This window comes from Oryctolagus cuniculus, chromosome 2 (assembly GCF_051225735.1).
Source record: "Oryctolagus cuniculus isolate XC-2025 breed Fujian yellow rabbit chromosome 2, ASM5122573v1, whole genome shotgun sequence".
Taxonomy (NCBI): Eukaryota; Metazoa; Chordata; class Mammalia; order Lagomorpha; family Leporidae; genus Oryctolagus; species Oryctolagus cuniculus.
The window spans coordinates 51,894,795-51,914,683 of NC_142868.1; the positions used below are offsets into that span (position 1 = coordinate 51,894,795).

General features: G+C 42.7%; 1 protein-coding gene across 3 annotated transcripts in view; it reads right to left on the bottom strand.

Moving 5' to 3' along the window:
- SH3RF1 (SH3 domain containing ring finger 1) overlaps positions 1-19,889 on the bottom strand; it is a 195,561-nt gene that overhangs the window by 28,322 nt on the left and 147,350 nt on the right. For 2 of the 3 annotated variants that reach the window (XM_002709468.6, XM_017338128.4), the window contains exons 5-6: positions 10,825-11,127; positions 5,903-6,013 (exon numbers count right to left, since the gene is read on the bottom strand). In XM_002709468.6, coding sequence (XP_002709514.4) covers positions 5,903-6,013; positions 10,825-11,127 — 414 coding nt within the window. The remainder of the gene's footprint in view (positions 1-5,902; positions 6,014-10,824; positions 11,128-19,889) is intronic. The other variant, XM_008249697.5, reaches the window with a different exon arrangement.

Consider the following 19,889-nt stretch of genomic DNA (forward strand, 5'->3'; position numbering starts at 1 on the left):
CTTGGGGCTGGCTTTGTGGCTTAAGCCACTGCCTGCAGCACTAACATCCCCTGTGGGTGCCAGTTCAAGTCCTGACTGCTCCATTTCGAATCCAGCTCTCCACTAATGCACTTGGGAAAGCAGCAAAGGATGGCCCAAGTGCTTGAGCCCCTGCCCCTATGTGGGAGACCTAGAAGAAGCTTCTGGATCCCGGCTTCAGCCCGGCCCAGCCCTGGCCATTGCGGCCAGTTGGGGAGTGAACCAGCAGATGGAAGATCTCTCTTTCTCTGTCTCTCCCTCTGAGTAACTCCACCTTTCAATTAAATAAAATGAACCTTAAAAAAATACTCTTGTATGTGTGCATGATTGAAATATAGATGGTTCAAATAAATAAATCTTGGGAACATAGATGGTCTTAATAAGACCGAGCAGATTCCCTCCACTCCTACCTCGATGCTGTAAATGTGGATATGTGTTTGCATGTGTAGTGTGTACATAAGCACACAGATGAAGACAAGACAGAATATCTGATTAAAGTCAGATTCCTAGATGTTGCTCAGCCCCATGTGGTTAGTAAAATGATAGGGCTCTGGTGAGTCCAGGCCTGTGATGGACTAGGAAGTTTTGTGGGTTGCTTTATAAACACCCTAAACTGAAATAATCTGGTGATGCGGAAGTTCAAAAGGTAATCCACTGTGTATTGTGCTTCAGGCAGTTGCCATCCTGTAAGACCTGAAATTTCTACAGAGCAAACTACAGCCTTTCATTCACCCAGAGTTGACCTGGAGACCTGCCTATTAGTTTGTGGTTTGGACTAGCTTAGATCCCAGAGGCCTTGATGTGTACTCCACCACCATCTAGATCTGCTAGAAACATACGTTACACCTTGTCAAAAATATCCTGTTTAATAAAAACAAGACTGGGGTGGGTGCTTGGCCAGTGGTTAGGCCATGGGCTCAGATGTCCTCGTCCCATATTGGAGTGCTTGAGCTTGATGCCTGCCTCTGGTTTCCTGTTAACACACACTGTGAGAGATGGCAGTGATGGCTCAAGTAATTAGGTTCCTCCACCCATATGGAAGACCAGGATTGTGTCCTGCCTCCCAGTTTTGACCTTGGCCAGCCTCAGCCATTGTGGGCGTTTGGGGAGCCAACCAGTGGATAGGAGCTCTGTCTCTCAAAACAAAACAAAAACAAACACATGCACAGACTTAGGAGTGGCTTGCTAATGTGAAATGAGTCAATTTCCTCATATTCATGCTCTGCTCCCCTGACCCACTGATCTTGAAAGAAAAGACAGCTTAGTATTGTAGGAGAAGCAAGGGCTCTGGGGTCAGCAAAAACAGATTACAACTCTGGCTCAGCCTGTTAGGGCAGTCTTCAACTTCCCCACTTTGCTCAAATGGGTACCTGGGGAAAAAGCATCTTTTCGTGAGTGGGCAGCATTCTAGGACGTGGACAGACCACGTTTGCTAGTAGACACTGAGTGAAAAGTTCACGTTCCATATGAGTGTGAAAATCCTCCTTTCTGGCACTCTCTCCTCCTTTCGCCTTTCATGGAACCAGGCTAGAGTCTGCTTAGATCTGGAATGGACTAAGGACAGGGGGAAAGATCCAGCGGGTGCTTCCTCAAGTCAGCAGCATCACCATCTATGCACATAAATTTGTAGATTTATTGCTCTGTATTTGATCTATAAAGGAGAAATGAGATATCTAGACTGGTTAATTAACTGTAAACTACAGAAGGTCTCTATGCCTCACTAAACTGATCTGAGAGATGGACTTCATAAACAGGAATAGTTTATGTAAGCGGCTTTCCCAGTGTCCTGAAACACAGCAGAAGCTCAATAAATGCAAATGGCTGTTATGATTCATCAGACTGTGAAGTCAGAGGCTGTCTTTCTTGTTGTATTTTGGCAACCCAGATTTGCAGGCAGCAGATATGAGATTCTTAACGAGAGTTTCATGAATTAGAAAACATTCTGCATTTCCTCCTCCTTCTTAGCACAATATGACAGGGAGCCAGAGAACTTACTTCCTGAGAGGGTAGACTCCTTTTCTTCTGTTGCCATGAAAGCTTTGACTGTATCTCATCCCTTCCCCTGATTTCAGAATTCCTGACAATCCCAAAGGGTCTACTTCTACCTCTCATCTGTCATGGTTGGCAGTCCCTATCCCACTACTTCCAGGGCCCTTCCTTAATCCTGGCAACAGCAACAAATTCTGCTTAGCTTCTGCCATGCGATACAATGGGCTAACTGTATCCTGGCTATTCTGAGAACCCGACATCACTGAATTGTGTTTCTTTAAATACAACCCCCCCACACACAAATGTGTGTGTATAAAATATTTCAATTAGGTCTTAATAGTTTTAGAAAGCAATCTGTTTATAAGTTGGCCACAGGTAGTTGTTGGCTTTTACTGACCTGGCTACTTGTGACACCTTGCAGTTTAACACCTCTCCCTAGGTACAGAGGATCAGGGGTTATTAATCTCAATATCCTGTTTTTTTTTTTTTTGACAGGCAGAGTGGACAGTGAGAGAGAGAGACAGAGAGAGAAAGGTCTTCCTTTGCCGTTGGTTCACCCTCCAATGGCCGCCGCTGCAGCCGGCGCACCGCGCTGATCCTGGCAGGAGCCAGGAGCCAGGTGCTTTTCCTGGTCTCCCATGGGGTGCAGGGCCCAAGCACCTGGGCCATCCTCCACTGCACTCCCTGGCCATAGCAGAGAGCTGGCCTGGAAGAGGGGCAACCGGGACAGAATCCGGCGCCCCAACCGGGACTAGAACCCGGTGTGCCGGCGCCGCAAGGTGGAGGATTAGCCTATTGAGCCACGGCGCCGGCTTAATATCCTGTTTTGAAAATTCTTCTGTTATTGTGCAGACGATGGAAGACTAAGATTTTCACCCTCCTCTCCCCACAAAATGAATCAGAAAAAAAATCCCAATTTGATGTCTGAATTAGATAGATGTAATATCAGTTTTTCTCATAACGTTAGATTTAACATTTTAAATGTTACATGTGAAATGCATGGGACAATGTATTCATTACTTTATTCTGCATAAAATATTAAAAAATCTTAATGCACGAAGGAAACACTGGAAATAATTTTCATTTGCTATTCTAGTGGTGGCATTTAATGACTACAAATGCCCACAAGGAAAAGCTTGCTTTTTTTCCACCAAGCTCTCCACTGTTGCTGTGATAGTACTCAAAGTCTTCGGAAATATTTCAAATTTTAAATAGAATACTTGCCACAATTAATGGAAGGTACACAGGACATGGGCTACTGAGGTTTTCCACATAAACTTAATATATTAAACCCAAAACATTTCTGCCAGCCTACCGGGGACTTTGAGATCTAGATATCTCCTGAGAAGACAGACACGTCTGTTTATGGTTTTTCATTAAATGGAACTGGCACAGTACACATGCTGTTTAATAAATCTTTCACTTGCTTAAGAGGCGGGTTTTCTTATATAACCCTAAGATAAAATGTAAATTAATTTTTGTATATGCACACTCTCTTGTGACCTGTCCCACTGATTTGCCCTAGAGTGAACCTTCAGTTAAAAGCAATAGGCTGTTTAACATGTAAAATTTTTCACACACAAGGACTGAAATTTAGGCAGTCTTAAGGTTTTTTTGCTAATTAGCTTTTTTTTTTTTTGACAGGCAGAGTAGATAGAGAGATAGAGAGAAAGGTCTTCCTTTTTGCCGTTGGTTCACCCTCCAATGGCCGCCACGGCTGGCGCGCTGCGGCCGGTGCACCGCACCGATCCGAAGGCAGGAGCCAGGTGCTTCTCCTGGTCTCCCATGGGATGCAGGGCCCAAGCACTTGGGCCATCCTCCACTGCCTTCCCGGGCCACAGCAGAGAGCTGGCCTGGAAGAGGGGCAACTGGGACAGAATCCGGCGCCCCGACCGGGACTAGAACCCGGTGTGCCGGCGCCGCTAGGCGGAGGATTAGCCTATTGAGCCGCGGCGCCGGCCCGCTAATTAGCTTTTCTAAGATCAGAAAAATTAGCCCTTTTTTCCACCCTAAGAAATTATACCAGAATGTTTCCATGCAAGGTAGTCCTGTGGAAATGGAAATTCCAACTGGTTGTATGTGTGTATTGGGGGTGGGAAGAAAAGGAGGGAGTCTCCCCTGGATATTAGAGGACAGGACGGTTATGGAACTTGGCTCTAGTCAAATGTCTGGGACTAAAAGAATCTCATGGAAACCACATTTCAATAAAAGTTAATTGAAATTCATCTTCTCCCCCAGATGAATCAAGGCAACTCGCCCTCACTAAACAGCTGTATAATTCAGGGAGGTGTAACTGTTCAGGGAACACTAAGAAACAAACTAACTTCAGCCTCTAACTATAACATTATTAACTTTCCTTTAAATAAAACGACAGGCTTAAATCTACAAAGTTTTGAATATCTAAATCAAGTTAGTTAATATAATTCTGCATTTATTTATATCCCACTTGTTTCAAAATCAGTTTTCAATTATTTATAGAATGCACCAAGATAAAATAAATACAAAGGAAGAAAAATGAAAAATGAGGACAATAAAAATAGATAGAGTCAACATACTGCAGAGTATGTTGACTGTGAGATCCTGGTTGGAGGGGCTACAAATGTGGCTCTAAGCAGTCTAGCAGAGGGAAATGTAATCTTTACAATGTATATAAAATCCACAACCGGAAAATAAACCAGTTGCTTAGAAGCCTCACTATCTCTTGGCACAAACAGCAGAGCAAACTATAACAAAATGAACCAGACCCTCCAAGGCATTCTTAAATTACTGGCACATGTCACAGGCCCACCTTGCAACAGTCCTCAGCAGAGGCCAGTGAGATCAGCAGTAGTCATCCCCTTCAATGTCCTCACTCTCTGAAGGAGGTACTAACAATCCCATTTTATAGGAAGGGACAGTAGGCTTACAGAAGCTGAGTAATTTTTTGTAGTGATCTAACAGGTAAGTGGCTGAGCTGGGCTTCAACCCAGGTGTGTTTCATCCCAGGCCTGCAGCCCTATCAGCAGGCCACACGGTTTCTTTGACAGCATCACAAGGTATGGGAGGGGCTGGGCAGGGTGAAACAATTGATTCAGGTAATCTGATTTAACAATCTCCAACTCAGAGCTCAAACAAATAGTCTAAAAGTATTAGCCGCGGCATTGGCCTGGGTGAGAGATGTCTCTCAACGGCTGGTTCCTTTCAGTTCAATCGCCTACAGTTTCAGAAACTTGGCCTTAAACTACTGTGCTTCTCTGCTACCTAGAGTTATATTTCCTTGTTTCTTCCCTTTTAATTTTCTCTCCACAGCATTCCTCTTCTTTGTATCTGTTTCCCTTGGCTATCCTAATTTTCCCTTTTCAGATGTTTTAAAGCAATCAATATTTAGGTTCCATATGCAGATATTATGTTTTCTGATGGAAACAAACAGAATCTGAGGGAGGCTTCCAAGACAGCAGATACCTTTAGGCGGCCATGGCCACAGGTTATCCCAATAGAAGATAAAAAATTAAAGGATGAATACTAAATGTAGAGATCTGGTATCAATGTATCAAAACAAACTATTTAGCCTCTGAGACCCATTTCCTCAGTAATTCTATAAAATGTATCTTTCTAAGAAATAAGCAGGAACACAAAAGAAATAAAGGTTATGTCTTCAGGAAATCAGGTTGAACTTTAATGAAAATTAAATGTATTTCTCAGAGTTCTAATAGCTTCAGGCCACTAATCCTCACTGTGGGAGATTTTTGCAGGCTGTAGGCAACAGACTTTTTGTAAGATTAACAGAGATAACAAATGAAAGATAGAGATCCACCCCACCTAGCAAGTATCTGGCAGGCCTTAGGACATAGAGCCTGCCAGAGTAAGGAGGCTAAATACCTAAAAGAGAAATAAAGATGGGAGAAACTATACTCACTCCAAGGGCAGCCTGGTAGGGAACATCTGATGGGAAAGTGAACGAGGGACCAGTTGTCACTGGGCTGCTTGGGGGCGGGGTCACAATTAACCCGGTGGTACTTATATGAACCTGCCAAGAAAAAAAAGGTATTAAAAAGACTATGCTTAATAGGACAGCTCATATTAACTAAAATCTGTAGTTTCTGTTATTTTGGGAATGTTGAACCGATATTTACTGGCTACTTAATTTGTACCATGTATTCTACATCTACAGAGGTGAATCTTTTCATGATGTTTTGCCGATGGTATTCAACTGGTATTGGCTTTCACAGTAACATACTGCCTCATTCAGCACGCTACCATGAATCAAAGGACTTTTCAGATGTCAGCCTGGAGCTTGACCAGCCTACTAACAAATTCCCTGAAGATCCCCTTTAGGGTGAATTGTGGCTGAATGCTCACCTGTGCATCAGTATGTTACACCTATGTAACATTCTTAAGGTATTTTGCTGTTTTCAGTATCACTCTTCATGACTTTTACCTTTTAGTGGGGGTACGTAATTAAAATGCAGCTGCCTAGACATGCCCATAGCAGGCAATTATTTATAGAACCTTTAAAGGAACACTGTCAAGCTAAATCAGTTATTTCCAAAGGTGTCTTATGCATGATACCACCTAAGATTAATTTACTAGGAAGAAATTGAGTTATTCAGGTCATTTCATTGCCTGTACTCAGCTACTCGATCAATTTCACTCAGTTTGCATAGTAGGTCCAACTGCAGGATGCAGCGGTGTTCCTTGTAGGGCGTGGGTTCCCGAACAAATGCAGTGGATTTTCCTCCACTGGGAACAGAAGCAATGTGGTTGGTTGATATCTTCTTTCCCGAAGGAGACAATGACACATTAAAAAATGCTAGGATTTTTTCAATAACAATGTAATACTGAGCAAAGTTTCCTTAATTCCTATAAATTTAGAAAAAGATGATCAGGGCAAAGAAAAGCTTAATGATTGGTCTGCAGAGGGCCTGAGTTAGGCCCTACAAAGGCCAGGGATAATCCGTACCATATCATACGATCTGTTTCCACACATCTGTGTTATACATGGAGTCCCCCATCTTGTAAAGTACATTTGTGCGTGTTATCCCATTTATTGAAGGAACTTAAGACCTGAATTTAAGTAGATCCAGTGGTGCCATTAACAAGTTTCTCCCCAAACTCGCATTTTCTGTTTCTCTTGTGAATAAAATTCAGTTTCTAATGGGAAACACACTAGTTTTTCATTCTAGGATAAAAATCATGGCCTTCAGTTATTTTTCCCAGTAAATCTATTTATACACCTTCGCAAAGGACATTTCTACGTCTGCATCGCAGAAAAGAGGAGGCCTTCTTAGAAAGCACAATGAAGTTCACTGCAAAGTAGCCATCATTATCAAGGAAACTTTGGGGCAGAAAAAAACAACAACTCACCAAAATATAGTTTCTAGGCCTCTCCCTACAAATACCTGAGATCTCTTTATTGACTGATATTTCTCTAAAAGCCCCAGAGTGGGAGTCAGAATAATTCTCTGTTAATCGTCTTGGGGTAAGTCACTTCCTATCTCTGGAGCCCCATGAAGTGTGGGAACAGAGGCTCCCCAAAGTCCTTGCCACTGGAGTTGCAGGCCTGAAGCACAGCACAAGGAGAATCTTGTAAGCACCACTTCAACATGAGGCTGGGGCAAAGGAAGAGAAGTCACCAAAGAAGGACTAAAACCAGAACGAAGTAGACCAGCCCAGAATGAATGCCCTGAATAGGGCCAACCTGAAATTCTGCTGAGTTCCTCTTTTCCTCATAGAACTGCAAAAATCAGTTCAGTCTTCTCTATAAGAAAGGGTTAAATGTAGAGCAGAAAAAGGCTGGGGAAAGCAAATGGGCATGGGTGGGCCCTCGCTTTCCCTGAGGCCACTGGCACTGTATAAAGGCCATAGGAACACTCACAATGAATCACTCCTCCAGCTGCCAGAGGCCAAAAAAATACCGTAGGTGTGGTCAGAGGAGCACACAAAATGTCTTGGTTGCTTGCACAATCATGTGTGTTTAAGATATGAATCACAGTCATCCCTGCACATCGATCTCATCTGGTGACCCACCTGGACAGCACAGCCTATCAACAATCTTCCAGTTTATGTATCTGAACATTCAGTCACCACTCAATAGCAATTCACTATAACAGCAAGCAAGCCCAGTGCTCCATTCTTGTGTCCATTTCACCATCCTGCTGCCTGAAATCTGGATGTGAGAGTGAAATCTGTAATAGCGACCCAGAAGCATGAGGATAAGGACTACCTACATGGTGGAAAGTGAGCTGGAAGGTGCTTAGGTCCCTAACAACCCTGTGGTGTCATCATACAGCACACAACTGCCTATGTCTAGATTTCATGCAGATGACAAACAAAATTAATTATAACTTCTTTAGGCCTTCTACTTTTTATTTCCCAATAAATGCATACAAAGCCAATCCTAATACAAGAGTACTTTAGATAATTCATGGATAAACTCATTTTGGTCTAAAAATATTTTGAAATTCATGCATATATGAACAGTAAAAAATAAAAGGAAAGAACACAAGGTAAAGATGAGCATGAGTCAGGGAAAGAAGACGAAAATCAGGCCAGTCACAGCAATGGTGCTCACTTGAATCTACTGATAGGTGCTCTGTGGGGTCTGAGGGAAGGCAGGATCCTTTATCTTAGTCTCACAAGAGCCACTTTCCCAGTCACTGAACTCCATGGTTAGGAAGCATTTGCACATCTCATACACTACATATACTCGATACTTGACTGTGGACTATGGTTCTTTCCAACGTACACAGTGCCCTTGGTAGCAGTGTATTCTGTAAACCAAGGCTGGAGAAAGCAGGCAGTACTTCAAACATCTCCCAGCCCCATCTAGAAATATCTCTTCCCTAAGGCAACACATTACCATTGAAAACAGAAGGAACTCAGCTATGGGAGGAGGGGTGGAATGGCTGAAAGATAAACTGTTTTAATGGAACACAGAAAGAGCCTTGTTTCCTAAGCTACTCCAACCCAAACAAAAATAGCTCTACTTCTGCAGTCTTCATTCCCGGCTCTGCCGCAGCAGCGTCACACATGCTCACACCTGACTGCAGAGTTCTCTGCAGAAATGCAAATGTTCATTTTATCTTCCTTTCTCTTTGAAATTTCCCTACTGCCGAAAGATCACTGTCCCTTCTTTGAGAGCCATTCCCTCCCTGGGTTATCCTCGGCAGATGTTTGTCATTCACTTTAAGCACACATCACTGTAGAAGTGCTGCTAGATCGCACAGAATGGCCGTCTTTACCAGGTCCCTCCTTCAGAACTTTAGTCAAAAATCTGTTCTATACCTTTCTAGATTCAATGCACTTGGCACTTCCTACTCTGATCCGTAATACACAGCTATGTTTCACATGGGTGTGATTAGTTACAAGTGAAATAACAGGGCTCCCTCCTCCACCCATTTTTCAGTTGACTCAATCATTCAACAAATGTTTTTTGAGTGCTTATTGTACATCTTCCATTTGCAATATTATCAATGAACAAAAACACAGACCCCTGCCCTCACTGCACTCACATTCTAGTCGACTGTGTGAGTGTGTGCATATGTCCTATCTCTCTCAATAAGAGAACTGTTCCACCACTTGAAAAACCTTAATCTTATTCAGAAAAAGTGAATGCACTTAACTCACAACAAGAAATATGAATCTGATGGAGCAGGGTCAAATAAGTGAGACTGAGAAAAAACAACCTGTAATAAAACTGGGCAAGAATACCAAAAACTGTACTTCTGGGGGCCCAGGGCCACGCACGTCTTGTTCCCTCTTTTCAAGGGAAAGAATTCCATGTATGTCTTCCTGTCTGTCGCCCTGCCAGCCTGCTTCCCTCCCTCCCTCCCATCACCCTTTCTTCTTTCTTCCCTTGCTACTCCCCCCTCTTCATTTCTTTCTTCAAGGAAAATAACTTCATTTTATTTAAAGAAACAGAATCCCACAGCTATATTGTGGAGTGGAATGTAAAATCTACACGCACTTTAAAAATGAAACATGAGACACAAAAGAAACTTCTCGCAGTGTGTCAGAGCCTTTGGACTAGGCTCTCTGACCTTTAAGGTGTGAAAATCCAGCTGTTACCTAAGTGGATAACAACAGCAGCCCTGTAGCTTGGGCAAGGCCACCATTAGGCTTGTTTTATAGTTGAGAATTAAGGCCCGAGGTATACACAGTATAATAAGGTATTGAATACCCATTTTAAAAATGAATTAATGCATGTTCCCAATCATCTTTTATTTTAACACAATCATCTATTATTTTAATGCAAGAATAATGTATAGTTATTTTTCAAGCGAGTCCAAAGTCTTGATGAATTAATGAGCTTTAAAAAAAATGGGAGGCCAATTTCTAACTTAAACATTTCTTTTCAATCTTTCTCTTCAACCTTTCTCTTCCTTCTCTCTAGTTCTGACAGCCCTAAATATCATGGTAAGTTACACAGATGCAAGCAGCTGCAACCTGATGAACTTCAAGTACAGGGCCTTAAGTTTGGGTAGAGAAAACATTTTAGCTGGCAAGATCTCCCAAAGCAGCACCGTAAGACAACTCTGTAAAACTGAAAGATTGCTTGGTGAAAAGTATCATTAGCTTTACTAGTCCTGGCGGTAGGGATTACTTAAATAATCCTGTACGTTCTGATGTTTCCTCTGAGAATGATGGCGTGGTCCATTCTGGGTTGACACTATCACACTAGCTTTCCCTTCTCCATGTTTCCACCTATAAAATGCATAGTCTTTGCTTCCCGGGAAAGCTACAATCTTCAGAAGCTCACAATAAACTAGTTTTCACCTAGTGGACACATCTGTTCGCGAGGAGGCCCTTCTATGGCAGAAATCCTTTTTGAGGGTTTACCTGAGAAGGGGCACTGCAGGAAAGCCCGGACAGCTCGCTGATCCGCGCGGCCGCTGTGGGGTTGCTGGAGCTGATGAGGACAGGGGGGCTGATCTCCATGGAGTGGCGGTGCTGGCATGCCTGCGAGGACTTGTTGGCCATGGTGAGAGACGTGAAGGAGTGCCGCTTTTTGGTGTTCTTCTTGGTGTCGGAGTGCTTTGGGGCGGTGCTGCTCTGGGCTGCTGCAGAGGTACACTCTCCAGCCTCAGTTCCTGGCACAGGAGGCTTATCCCATTCTATCAGCTGCTTAGCAGCTGAGTTAAACTGTAAAGGCAACCAAGAAATCGACACTAGAAGGTTAGATGGCTCTCAATGATTTGCTGAAGTTTACTGTCAACATTTCCTCTAAAATTTAAAGTCCTCACTTTAAAGGTTACATATGTAAGTATGTTTTCTCCATGTGGGGTGTCTTTTTGCTTGATATTGAAATGTCATCATATCTATCTCACAGAAGATAGTAAATCAATAAAAAATTCCCAGGCGTTGGCATTGTGGCTCAGTGAGTTACACCTCTACTTGCAGTGCCAGCATACCATCATATTGGAGAGCTGGTTCAAGTCCCTGCTACTCCACTTCTGATCCACCTTCCTGCTAATGTGCCAGGGACAGCAGTGGATGATGGCCCAAGTACTTGGGCCCCAAACACTCATATGGGAGACTCGGATGGAATTCTTGGTTCTTGGCTTCAGCTTGACTAGACTTGGCTGTTGCAGCCATTTAGGAAGTAAACCAGAGGATAGAAGATTCCTCCCTCTCCATGTCTCTCCCTCTCTCTGTCTCTCAGCCTTCCAAATAAATAAATGCTTTAAAAGTAATGCAATGCAAACTGAAATGGTAATTTTTTTCTACTTTTAAATTTTGCCCATTTGTGGGGGGGTGAACCAATGGAAAGAAGGCCTTTCTCTGTCTCTCTCTCTCACTGTCTAACTCTATCTGTCAAATAAACAAATAAAAAAATTGCCAGTTATAAATTAATGTTGACTACAGTACATTAATGAAATTTAGAAAAGAGTAATCAAAAAAGTATTCAAGTTGAGTACCCCTAATCTGAAAACCCCAAATCTCTAATGCTCTGATATTTGATTCAGAATTTCAGATTTCCAGATCAGGGATGGTCACCTGGGAAAGTCTATGAAAATATCCCAAGATTTGAAAACTCTGAAATCTGAAATACTTCTGGTCCTAAGCATTTTGGATGAGGGATGCTCAAACTGTATTTGTCTGAATGCCTTGCAGAAGACAAAGAATGGAGCCATTCCATATTAACTCATGGATTTCAAGGTAAGTTAATCTAAGATCTTCACGCATTTTGGGGGAACCTCACAAAAATGTTGGTAGGGATTCTTTCTAACAGTAGACGATGACCCAAGTCCTTGGGGGCCCCACTATCAACATGGGAGACCCAGATGCAGTTCCAGGTTCCTGGCTTGGTTTGGGGCCTGTCCTGGCCATTATGGTCATTTGGGGAATGAACCAGCAGATGGAGAATCTCTTTCTCTGTGTCTTCTCCTCGCCCCCTCTCTCTGACACTCTGGCTGTCAAATAAATAAGTGTTAACAATATATTAATTTGAGAGACAGAGACTGGGGTAGGGGGGGTTTGCAGAGAGAAAGAACTCTGATCCATTGGTTCACTCCCCAAATGCCAACATCTGAGGCTGCTCTGGGACCACAGCCAAGGGCTAGGAACACAATCCAGGCCTCCCATATGGGCGGCAGGAACCCAGTGACCTGAGCCATCATTGATGCTTCCCAGAGTCTGCACTGGCAGGAACCAGGAGTCAGGAGCCAGAGCCAGGTTTAAACTTTGGGTACCAAAGCCAGGTATTCCAAGGAGGGACGTGAGTGCCTTAGCTATTAAGCTAAAGGCCCACCCCAGTAAAAATTCATTATGTTTTTTGTCATATCATTTTGTCAGTTGTCTTCAAATATGCATTAATTTTAAATCATTAATAGGGTAAGACAGAAAATCAAATCCTGTTGGCAAGCTAACTCAATGAATTTGAAAAGCTCCAGTGTAAAGTAAGAGTACAAGGGGTCAAAATCTGTGCACTGGGCTGATAACATCAGCAAGAAAGGAAAGAACACAAGCTTTTTCTTTCCCAGAGGTAAAATAAAACATTTCCGAAAAGCCTCAATGATAACAAGCTACATAAAACTTACAAGAGACTACAATAATGGGAAAACACTGAGGACAAAATGTAACCCTTCATAAAAAACTGAGATGAAAAACAATGAACTTTTAAAGGTAATTTAGGTAATATTAAGGAAAATAGAAATTTTTTCCACCTTAGCATTACACATTCAGCACTCCACAAATATCTTTATATAAAATAACATCCTGTAAAGTTTTTCCCACCCACCCAAGTTGTTTGAACTTTGTCTTGATGAGACAAGCCTACTAGGAGAAGGGAAATCCTGCTAGTCAATATTTAAGGAAATACACTTGCTTCAGCACAGGGCTCCTTACAAAACTGTGATAATTGCTGCTCAGCAGCCAGGGTTTCTAAAGATGATTACAAATTGACTGGCAATTTGTTCCTGTGGCTCCCTGGGGACCCAAGTCAGGTGGCCTGTCTGATCTATAATCAGTAGGACACATCTTTTTCAAACATGAGTGAATCTGTTTTTCTGACTTAAGGGTTTTTTCACATAATAAACCTTCAAGAGTAATAGGCACTAATACCAGAATAACACCTATCATTAGCTAAAGAACCAATGGTAGAACAAGAGGATCATGAAGACTTGTGGTATATGATTAGGGACGAAGGAATGAGATGCTATCAAAGGGTGGCCCTGTCACAGCAGGAGATTCAGAATTTAAAAATTCTACTTAGGTACAGTTATCCCACCTTCTGGGTGGTCCCTAGGATAATCAAGTGCCCAAAAGAAGCAAAGTAGTGTTTTAGTGTTTTATTATGATGGTGAGGCTGGCCCTAAGTGTACAGCTCTAGTAGATGGCATGTGCCATCCATACACAAGTTGGGTCTAAGGATCTGGAAGTGAAACAGACTGAAGAGTTACTTAATTTCTCCCATTCCAAACTCATCACTCTCATGAAATGAAAAATGCAGAGGAAAGGGAGCCAGAGAATGCCTTGTTCCATAATAAACTTACGTAGACCCCAAGACACCAACCCTTAAAAGCCTCTTACCAATCAACACAGCATTCCAGTTCTATTGAGTAAGAAGTAGTAGAACGGGTTGTGATGATCTCTTCCTCATCGAGGCCAAAAATATGAATTGTAGAAACTATCTGATAACATGTTTAGATTAATTCTGGGGTCAAACCAGAGGCTTTATTGGCTGTGTCAATTTTGAAATATTGTGAAATATTACCGTAGCCTCATGACAGTCATACCTAGCCAAGTGTCAGTTACAGTTAACATAGTGCTAACATTTCAGTTTTCCATATGCTGTGCTCTGGTAAAAACATCTGAGAACTGAAGTATTATTTCTTACATTTTCTGCTGTTTTTCTCATTAGAAAAATACTGGGTGCTCATTTGTGACTTCTTCCACATCATACACTCTCCATTAAAATAAATATCCCTTGAGCACCTATTACATGCTAAGTAACATACTGAGTATGCAAGACCCATAGCTGCACAGAAATTATCTCTGCCTTTAAGGACCTCATCAAAGACATAAAAATACAAGTTCTTTCTATCATTTCTTTATAAAAGATTTATTTATATATTTACTTGAAAGGCAGAGTAAGAGTGAGAGAGTGAGACAGAGAGAGACAGAGAGAGAGAGAGAGAGATCTTTATTAGCTGGTTCACTCTCCAAATGCTTGCAGCAGCCCAGGCTGAGCCAGGCTAAGGCTAGCAGTCAGGAACTCTCCCATGTGGGTGGTAGGGACCCAAGTACTTGGGCTATTATCTGCTGCCATCCCAGGCGCATTAACAGGAAGCTGAATTGGAAGCAAAGTAGCTGTGATTCCAACCAGCACTCTGATATGAGACGTGGGTGTCCAAGATGGTGGCTTAACTCACTGCACCACAATACCCACTCCTGTAACTTACGTTCAGCTACTTTTGCTCAACAATATGATTTTAGGGGATTCTCCATATCACTTCATGAAGCATTAGTTTGTTCTTTTTAAATTTATTATTACTTTTTAAAAATTTTAATTAATTTATTTGCAAGGCAGAGAAAGAGACAGAAAGAGATTTCCCATTTGCTAGTTCAGTTCCCTAATACCTGCAATGGCCAGGGCAAGGCCAGGATGGAACTTGGAGCTGAGAACCCAATTCAGTTCTCCCACATGGGTGGTAGGGACCCTATACTTCAGCCGCCACCTACTGCTTCCCAGGGTGTATATTAGCAGGAAGCTGGAGAGCAGGAGTCAAACCTAGGCACTCTGATGTGGGATGTGGGAACCCAAACAGCATCTTAAATACCAAGCCAAACACCTGTCTTAGTAGTTCTTTTCTCCTCCCTCCCCTCCCCCTCCCCCCTCCGTCTCCCTCTCCCTCCCCTCCCCCTCCCCCACTTCCTCTCCCTCTCCCATTCCCTCCCTCCTTCCTTCCCTCCCTCCCTCCCTCCCTCCCTCCCTTCCTTCCTAATTTGAAAGGCAGAGTGACAAGACAGAGGGAAAGACAGACAGATAAGGAGATCCATTGGTTCACTCCCCAAATGGCCTCTGCTGGGCCAGACAGAAGCAGGGAGCTAGAAACTCCATCTGGGTCTTCCACATGGATGATAAGAGCCCAAAAACTTGAGCCATCTTCTGCTGTTTTCCCCGGCACATTAGCAGAGAGCTGGACTGGAAGCAGAACGGCCGAGACTTAGGCAGGTGTTCTGTTACAGGATTCCAGCGCTGCAGGCATCACCTTAATCCACTGTACCACAGCACAGGGCACCAGTTCTTTCTTTTTAAATTGACGTCTAATATTCCACTGTGTGAATATACTGTAATTTATCTTTCCTCCATTCTATCAGACTTTGGCCAGGAAGAACAATGCTGTAATGAACTATATAGTACATGATTTTTGATGCATATAAACACTCACTTGGATGTTGAGTATATATCCCAAGTGGAGTTTCTGGACCACAATGTTGGTCACATACAGTCACATGCAGAAGCATGTGTGAGTATATGCAGGGACACACAGCATGGTGTGGCAGAACTAGCAAACTGGCAGACCAAAGTTCACAGTTCTAGTTCTAACACAACCATTAACTAAATTTTTGACCTTAACAGAGTGACTTTACTCCTACTAATCGATGCTTTGATGTCTCTTCTAGCTCACCATATATAATGCATAAGCTCACTTTAGCCAGACATGGTTCATTTTCTATTTTATTTCTGTTCTAAATAGCCTAGTACATCATTTCTGCACTTGATTTATAGACAGACAATAATATTTGTCAGAAAGATGTTGTCATACTTTAAAATTACTTCAGACTTCTTCTCAAGCAGCAGAAGTTAGTATTAAAAACAAGGCTCCTTTCTTCCTTTAAATATTCCAGAGAAAATCATAAAGACTATTTGGCAGAGGCATTAAATAAATCAGGCAGAAAGTTACAAGAAGGGTAACTTAACCTTTGGTGATGACAGGAACGCAAAGATCCAACAGTTTTTAATAGAATTTTGATAAAATTCATTTGTGAATGTTTGTTTGAGATCAGTAATGTGGGCTTTCTGTGACATTTATCTAACCATGACTTTTGAAGTGAGGAGTACACTCATCACCTGCAAAATAAATGTGTGTCCTAAAATACCTTTCTCCCAGCATTTCATAAGGAATTCTGGTGAGACAGGTTGGATACAAGGCAAAATTCAGTATTTTGGAGCCAAAGCAGGGACTAAAGAGATTTATTGATCTTAAAAGACTTATGTCCTTTTTTGAGTAAAAGCCTAAAATTAGAAAGAATTTGTCTTTGAGGGGGCGAGTGTTTGGCACAGCTGTTAAGATGCTGCCAGGATGCCTACATCCAGTTTCAGAGAGCCCGGGTTTGGTTCCTGGCTTTGCTCCCAATTCCAGCGTCTTGCCAAAGCGCATTCTGGAAAAGCAGCAGGTGATGACTCCCGTGGTTTGGTCCTTGCCTCCCACGTGGGAGACTGAGTTCCTAATTCCCAGCTTTAGCCCAGCTGTGTGGATATTTGCGAAGTGACCCAACAGATGAGAGATCTCTGTATTTATCTTCCCTGTCTCTCTGCTTTTCAAATAAATAAACAAACAAAAATTAAATGAACAAGAACTTGCCTTTGTGAGTCACTGGAAGTATAAATAAACAGGAGATCAAATACTGAACAGATATGAATAACAAAACCAGGCATTTTTAGAAATATTAAGAAAACCGTATATGGGTGTCCTCTTTGGTAAAGAGTACATGGTGTTTTAAAAAGACAGGACTTGGCTGGCGCCACGGCTCACTAGGCTAATCCTCCACCTTGCGGCGCCAGCACACCGGGTTCTAGTCCTGGTCGGGGCACTGGATTCTGTCCCGGTTGCCCCTCTTCCAGTCCAGCTCTCTGCTGCGGCCAGGGAGTGCAGTGGAGGATGGCCCAAGTGCTTGGGCCCTGCACCCCATGGGAGACCAGGAGAAGTACCTGGCTCCTGCCATCGGATCAGCGCGGTGCGCCGGCCGCAGCGGCCATTGGAGGGTGAACCAACGGCAAAGGAAGACCTTTCTGTCTCTCTCTCTCACTGTCCACTCTGCCTGTCAAAAAAAAAAAAAAAAAAAAAAAAAAAAAGACAGGACTTATGTAGTTTTAAAGAGAAAAAAAATTAAATGCTTTATTTGAAAAGGAGAGAGAGAGAGAGAGATTATCCTCAGTCCATTGGTTCACTCCCCAAATGACCATAACAGCCAGGTCTGGTCCAGACAAAAGCCTAGAGCCAGGAACTCCAATAGGGTTTCCCCCAATGGCGGCAGAAGCCCAAGTACTTAGGCCATCTTTCCCAGCATTCCCAGGAGCATTAGCTGGAAACTGGAATGGAAGCTGAGCAGCCAAGACTGGAACTGGCGCTCAGAAATGGGATGTCGGTGGCATATGCAGTGGCTTTAACCGCTGCATTGCAACACTGGTCCAGAGGGAACAATTTAATGAAAACTAAGTCAAATAGTCACTATTTTATATGAAGGTTTACAGATGAATCAGTGCAGCTTTTTAACACTGGAGAATATAAATAGGTGATTTGAAAAGAAAATATTTTAATTTGCTCACTTAGGTGTTCCTGAACTAATTGTTTTTTGGCAAGAGGCAAATAAACACTTTAAATAAATATGTATTATAAAAGTAACATTTGCTTCATTATTTTAAAAAAGCAAATAAATAATATAGACTATTATAAGAGTAAAAGGCCCCAGGCAATTCCTCACATCTGTCTCCTTTCTACTCCTTTCAGCGATCTGTCTACAAGTTAGAACATCTTTCCATAATATTTTCTATATGGATGTTGTTATATATGCATCTACTTCATTATTTTTACTTAATTAATTTTTAACATGAATGAAACCGAGCAGTATATGTCATTCTTTCCTTTAATGCTATCTTGTGAATAACTCTCCCTTTCAATACAGACAGGTTGTTTGCATTGTTTCCACTGTGCAAGGATACTTCAAAAAGTTCAAGGAAGATGGAATTAAAAGCTGATTATTTTTGTACAAAAAAACTTTGAGGAGGTTCCAAAATGGCAGAGTAAGGAGGGAGCTTACTGCTCTAGACCAGGAGGAGATAGTTTTAAAAAAGTAGAGATAATGTAGTCTCAGGGAAGAGTTAGAGGAAAAACAGCAGAGGAAACTCTACTGAAATGAGGGACACGGTGGACCTATGTAGAGTGCGTGGGCACCCATGGTTCAGGACTCCAACAGCCGAGAGCCTAAGCAGCAGCGCTGGAAAGTGAAGTGAGATGAGACTGCAGTAGCCCAAGCCACTGGCGAAAAAGCAGCAGGAAGAACCTAGAGGGAAAGAGGCTTGAAGCCCCGTGGGGGAAAGTATACTAAACTAGAGGAGAAAAAAAAAGTAGAGTGGGCACCATTATGGACATACGTTACAGCTGTGCCAGCTCGTGTCTGCCCTGGGCAATCAGCCAAGTGGAGACTCCTGACTCTGGTGGGGAGAAATAACAGGGGGCTAGGAGCTTGTGACTGTGTAAAGCTTCTGAACAAGGACTGTGAAAAAAACTGAGGGTTTATGGGAGGAATCGTGGTGTGGCTGGGACTTTGAGCAGTCTCAGTGGGAGACACTACAAGTTTGGGGTTTCCTGGTTACCTAGAGAGACATTGTGGGGAAATCTGAACTTACACTGAGGACTGCACAAATGCTTTGTGTGGCCCTTGGGACAGAGCAGACAAATATTATACCCACTGGGGCTAGCGCTCAGGCATCAGTCTCCACTGAGGAGAAGAGCTCAGCTGAGCGGAATATACTTGCCTTCTGATTCAAAAAAAGAGAGAAGATCTAACATGCCAAACCTGGGTGTTACCTTAGACATGTCCTTAACTCTGGAGAACTGAATAGAGCTCTTTGGCCACAACCACTCCAAGCCTCTAGAGATTCACTGAAAGCAGACATTCCACTTATCTACAGAGTCATAGCACAATGATAAAAACTACAACAGCAAAAAGAAGGAGAGGGAGAAGGGGGAGGGGGAGAGAGAGGGGGAGGGAGAGAAGGAGGAGGGAAAGAGGAAGGGGGAGAAGAAGAGGAAGAAGGAGAAGGAAGAGGAGGAAGAGGAGGAAGAAGAGGAGGAGGAGGAAGAAGAGGAAGAAGGCGGAAGAGGAGGAAGAAGGGGAAGAAGTGGAAGAGGAAGAAAAAGAGGAAGAAGAGGAAGAGGAGGAAGGTGAAGGAGAAGGAGGAGGAGGAGGAGAAGGAGGAGGAGTATAAGAAGAAACCACCAATGGGTATATCCACAAACACTGAACAACAAACACAACAATCCAAGAAACAAGAATAAGGAAGACAAAATGATGCTCCCAAAAGAACATGACATTTCAATACTAGATTGTGAAGACAAGGAGATATAAGAATATGAAAGAAACTTTCTCCCATGAAATTGAGATCTTAAAGAGGA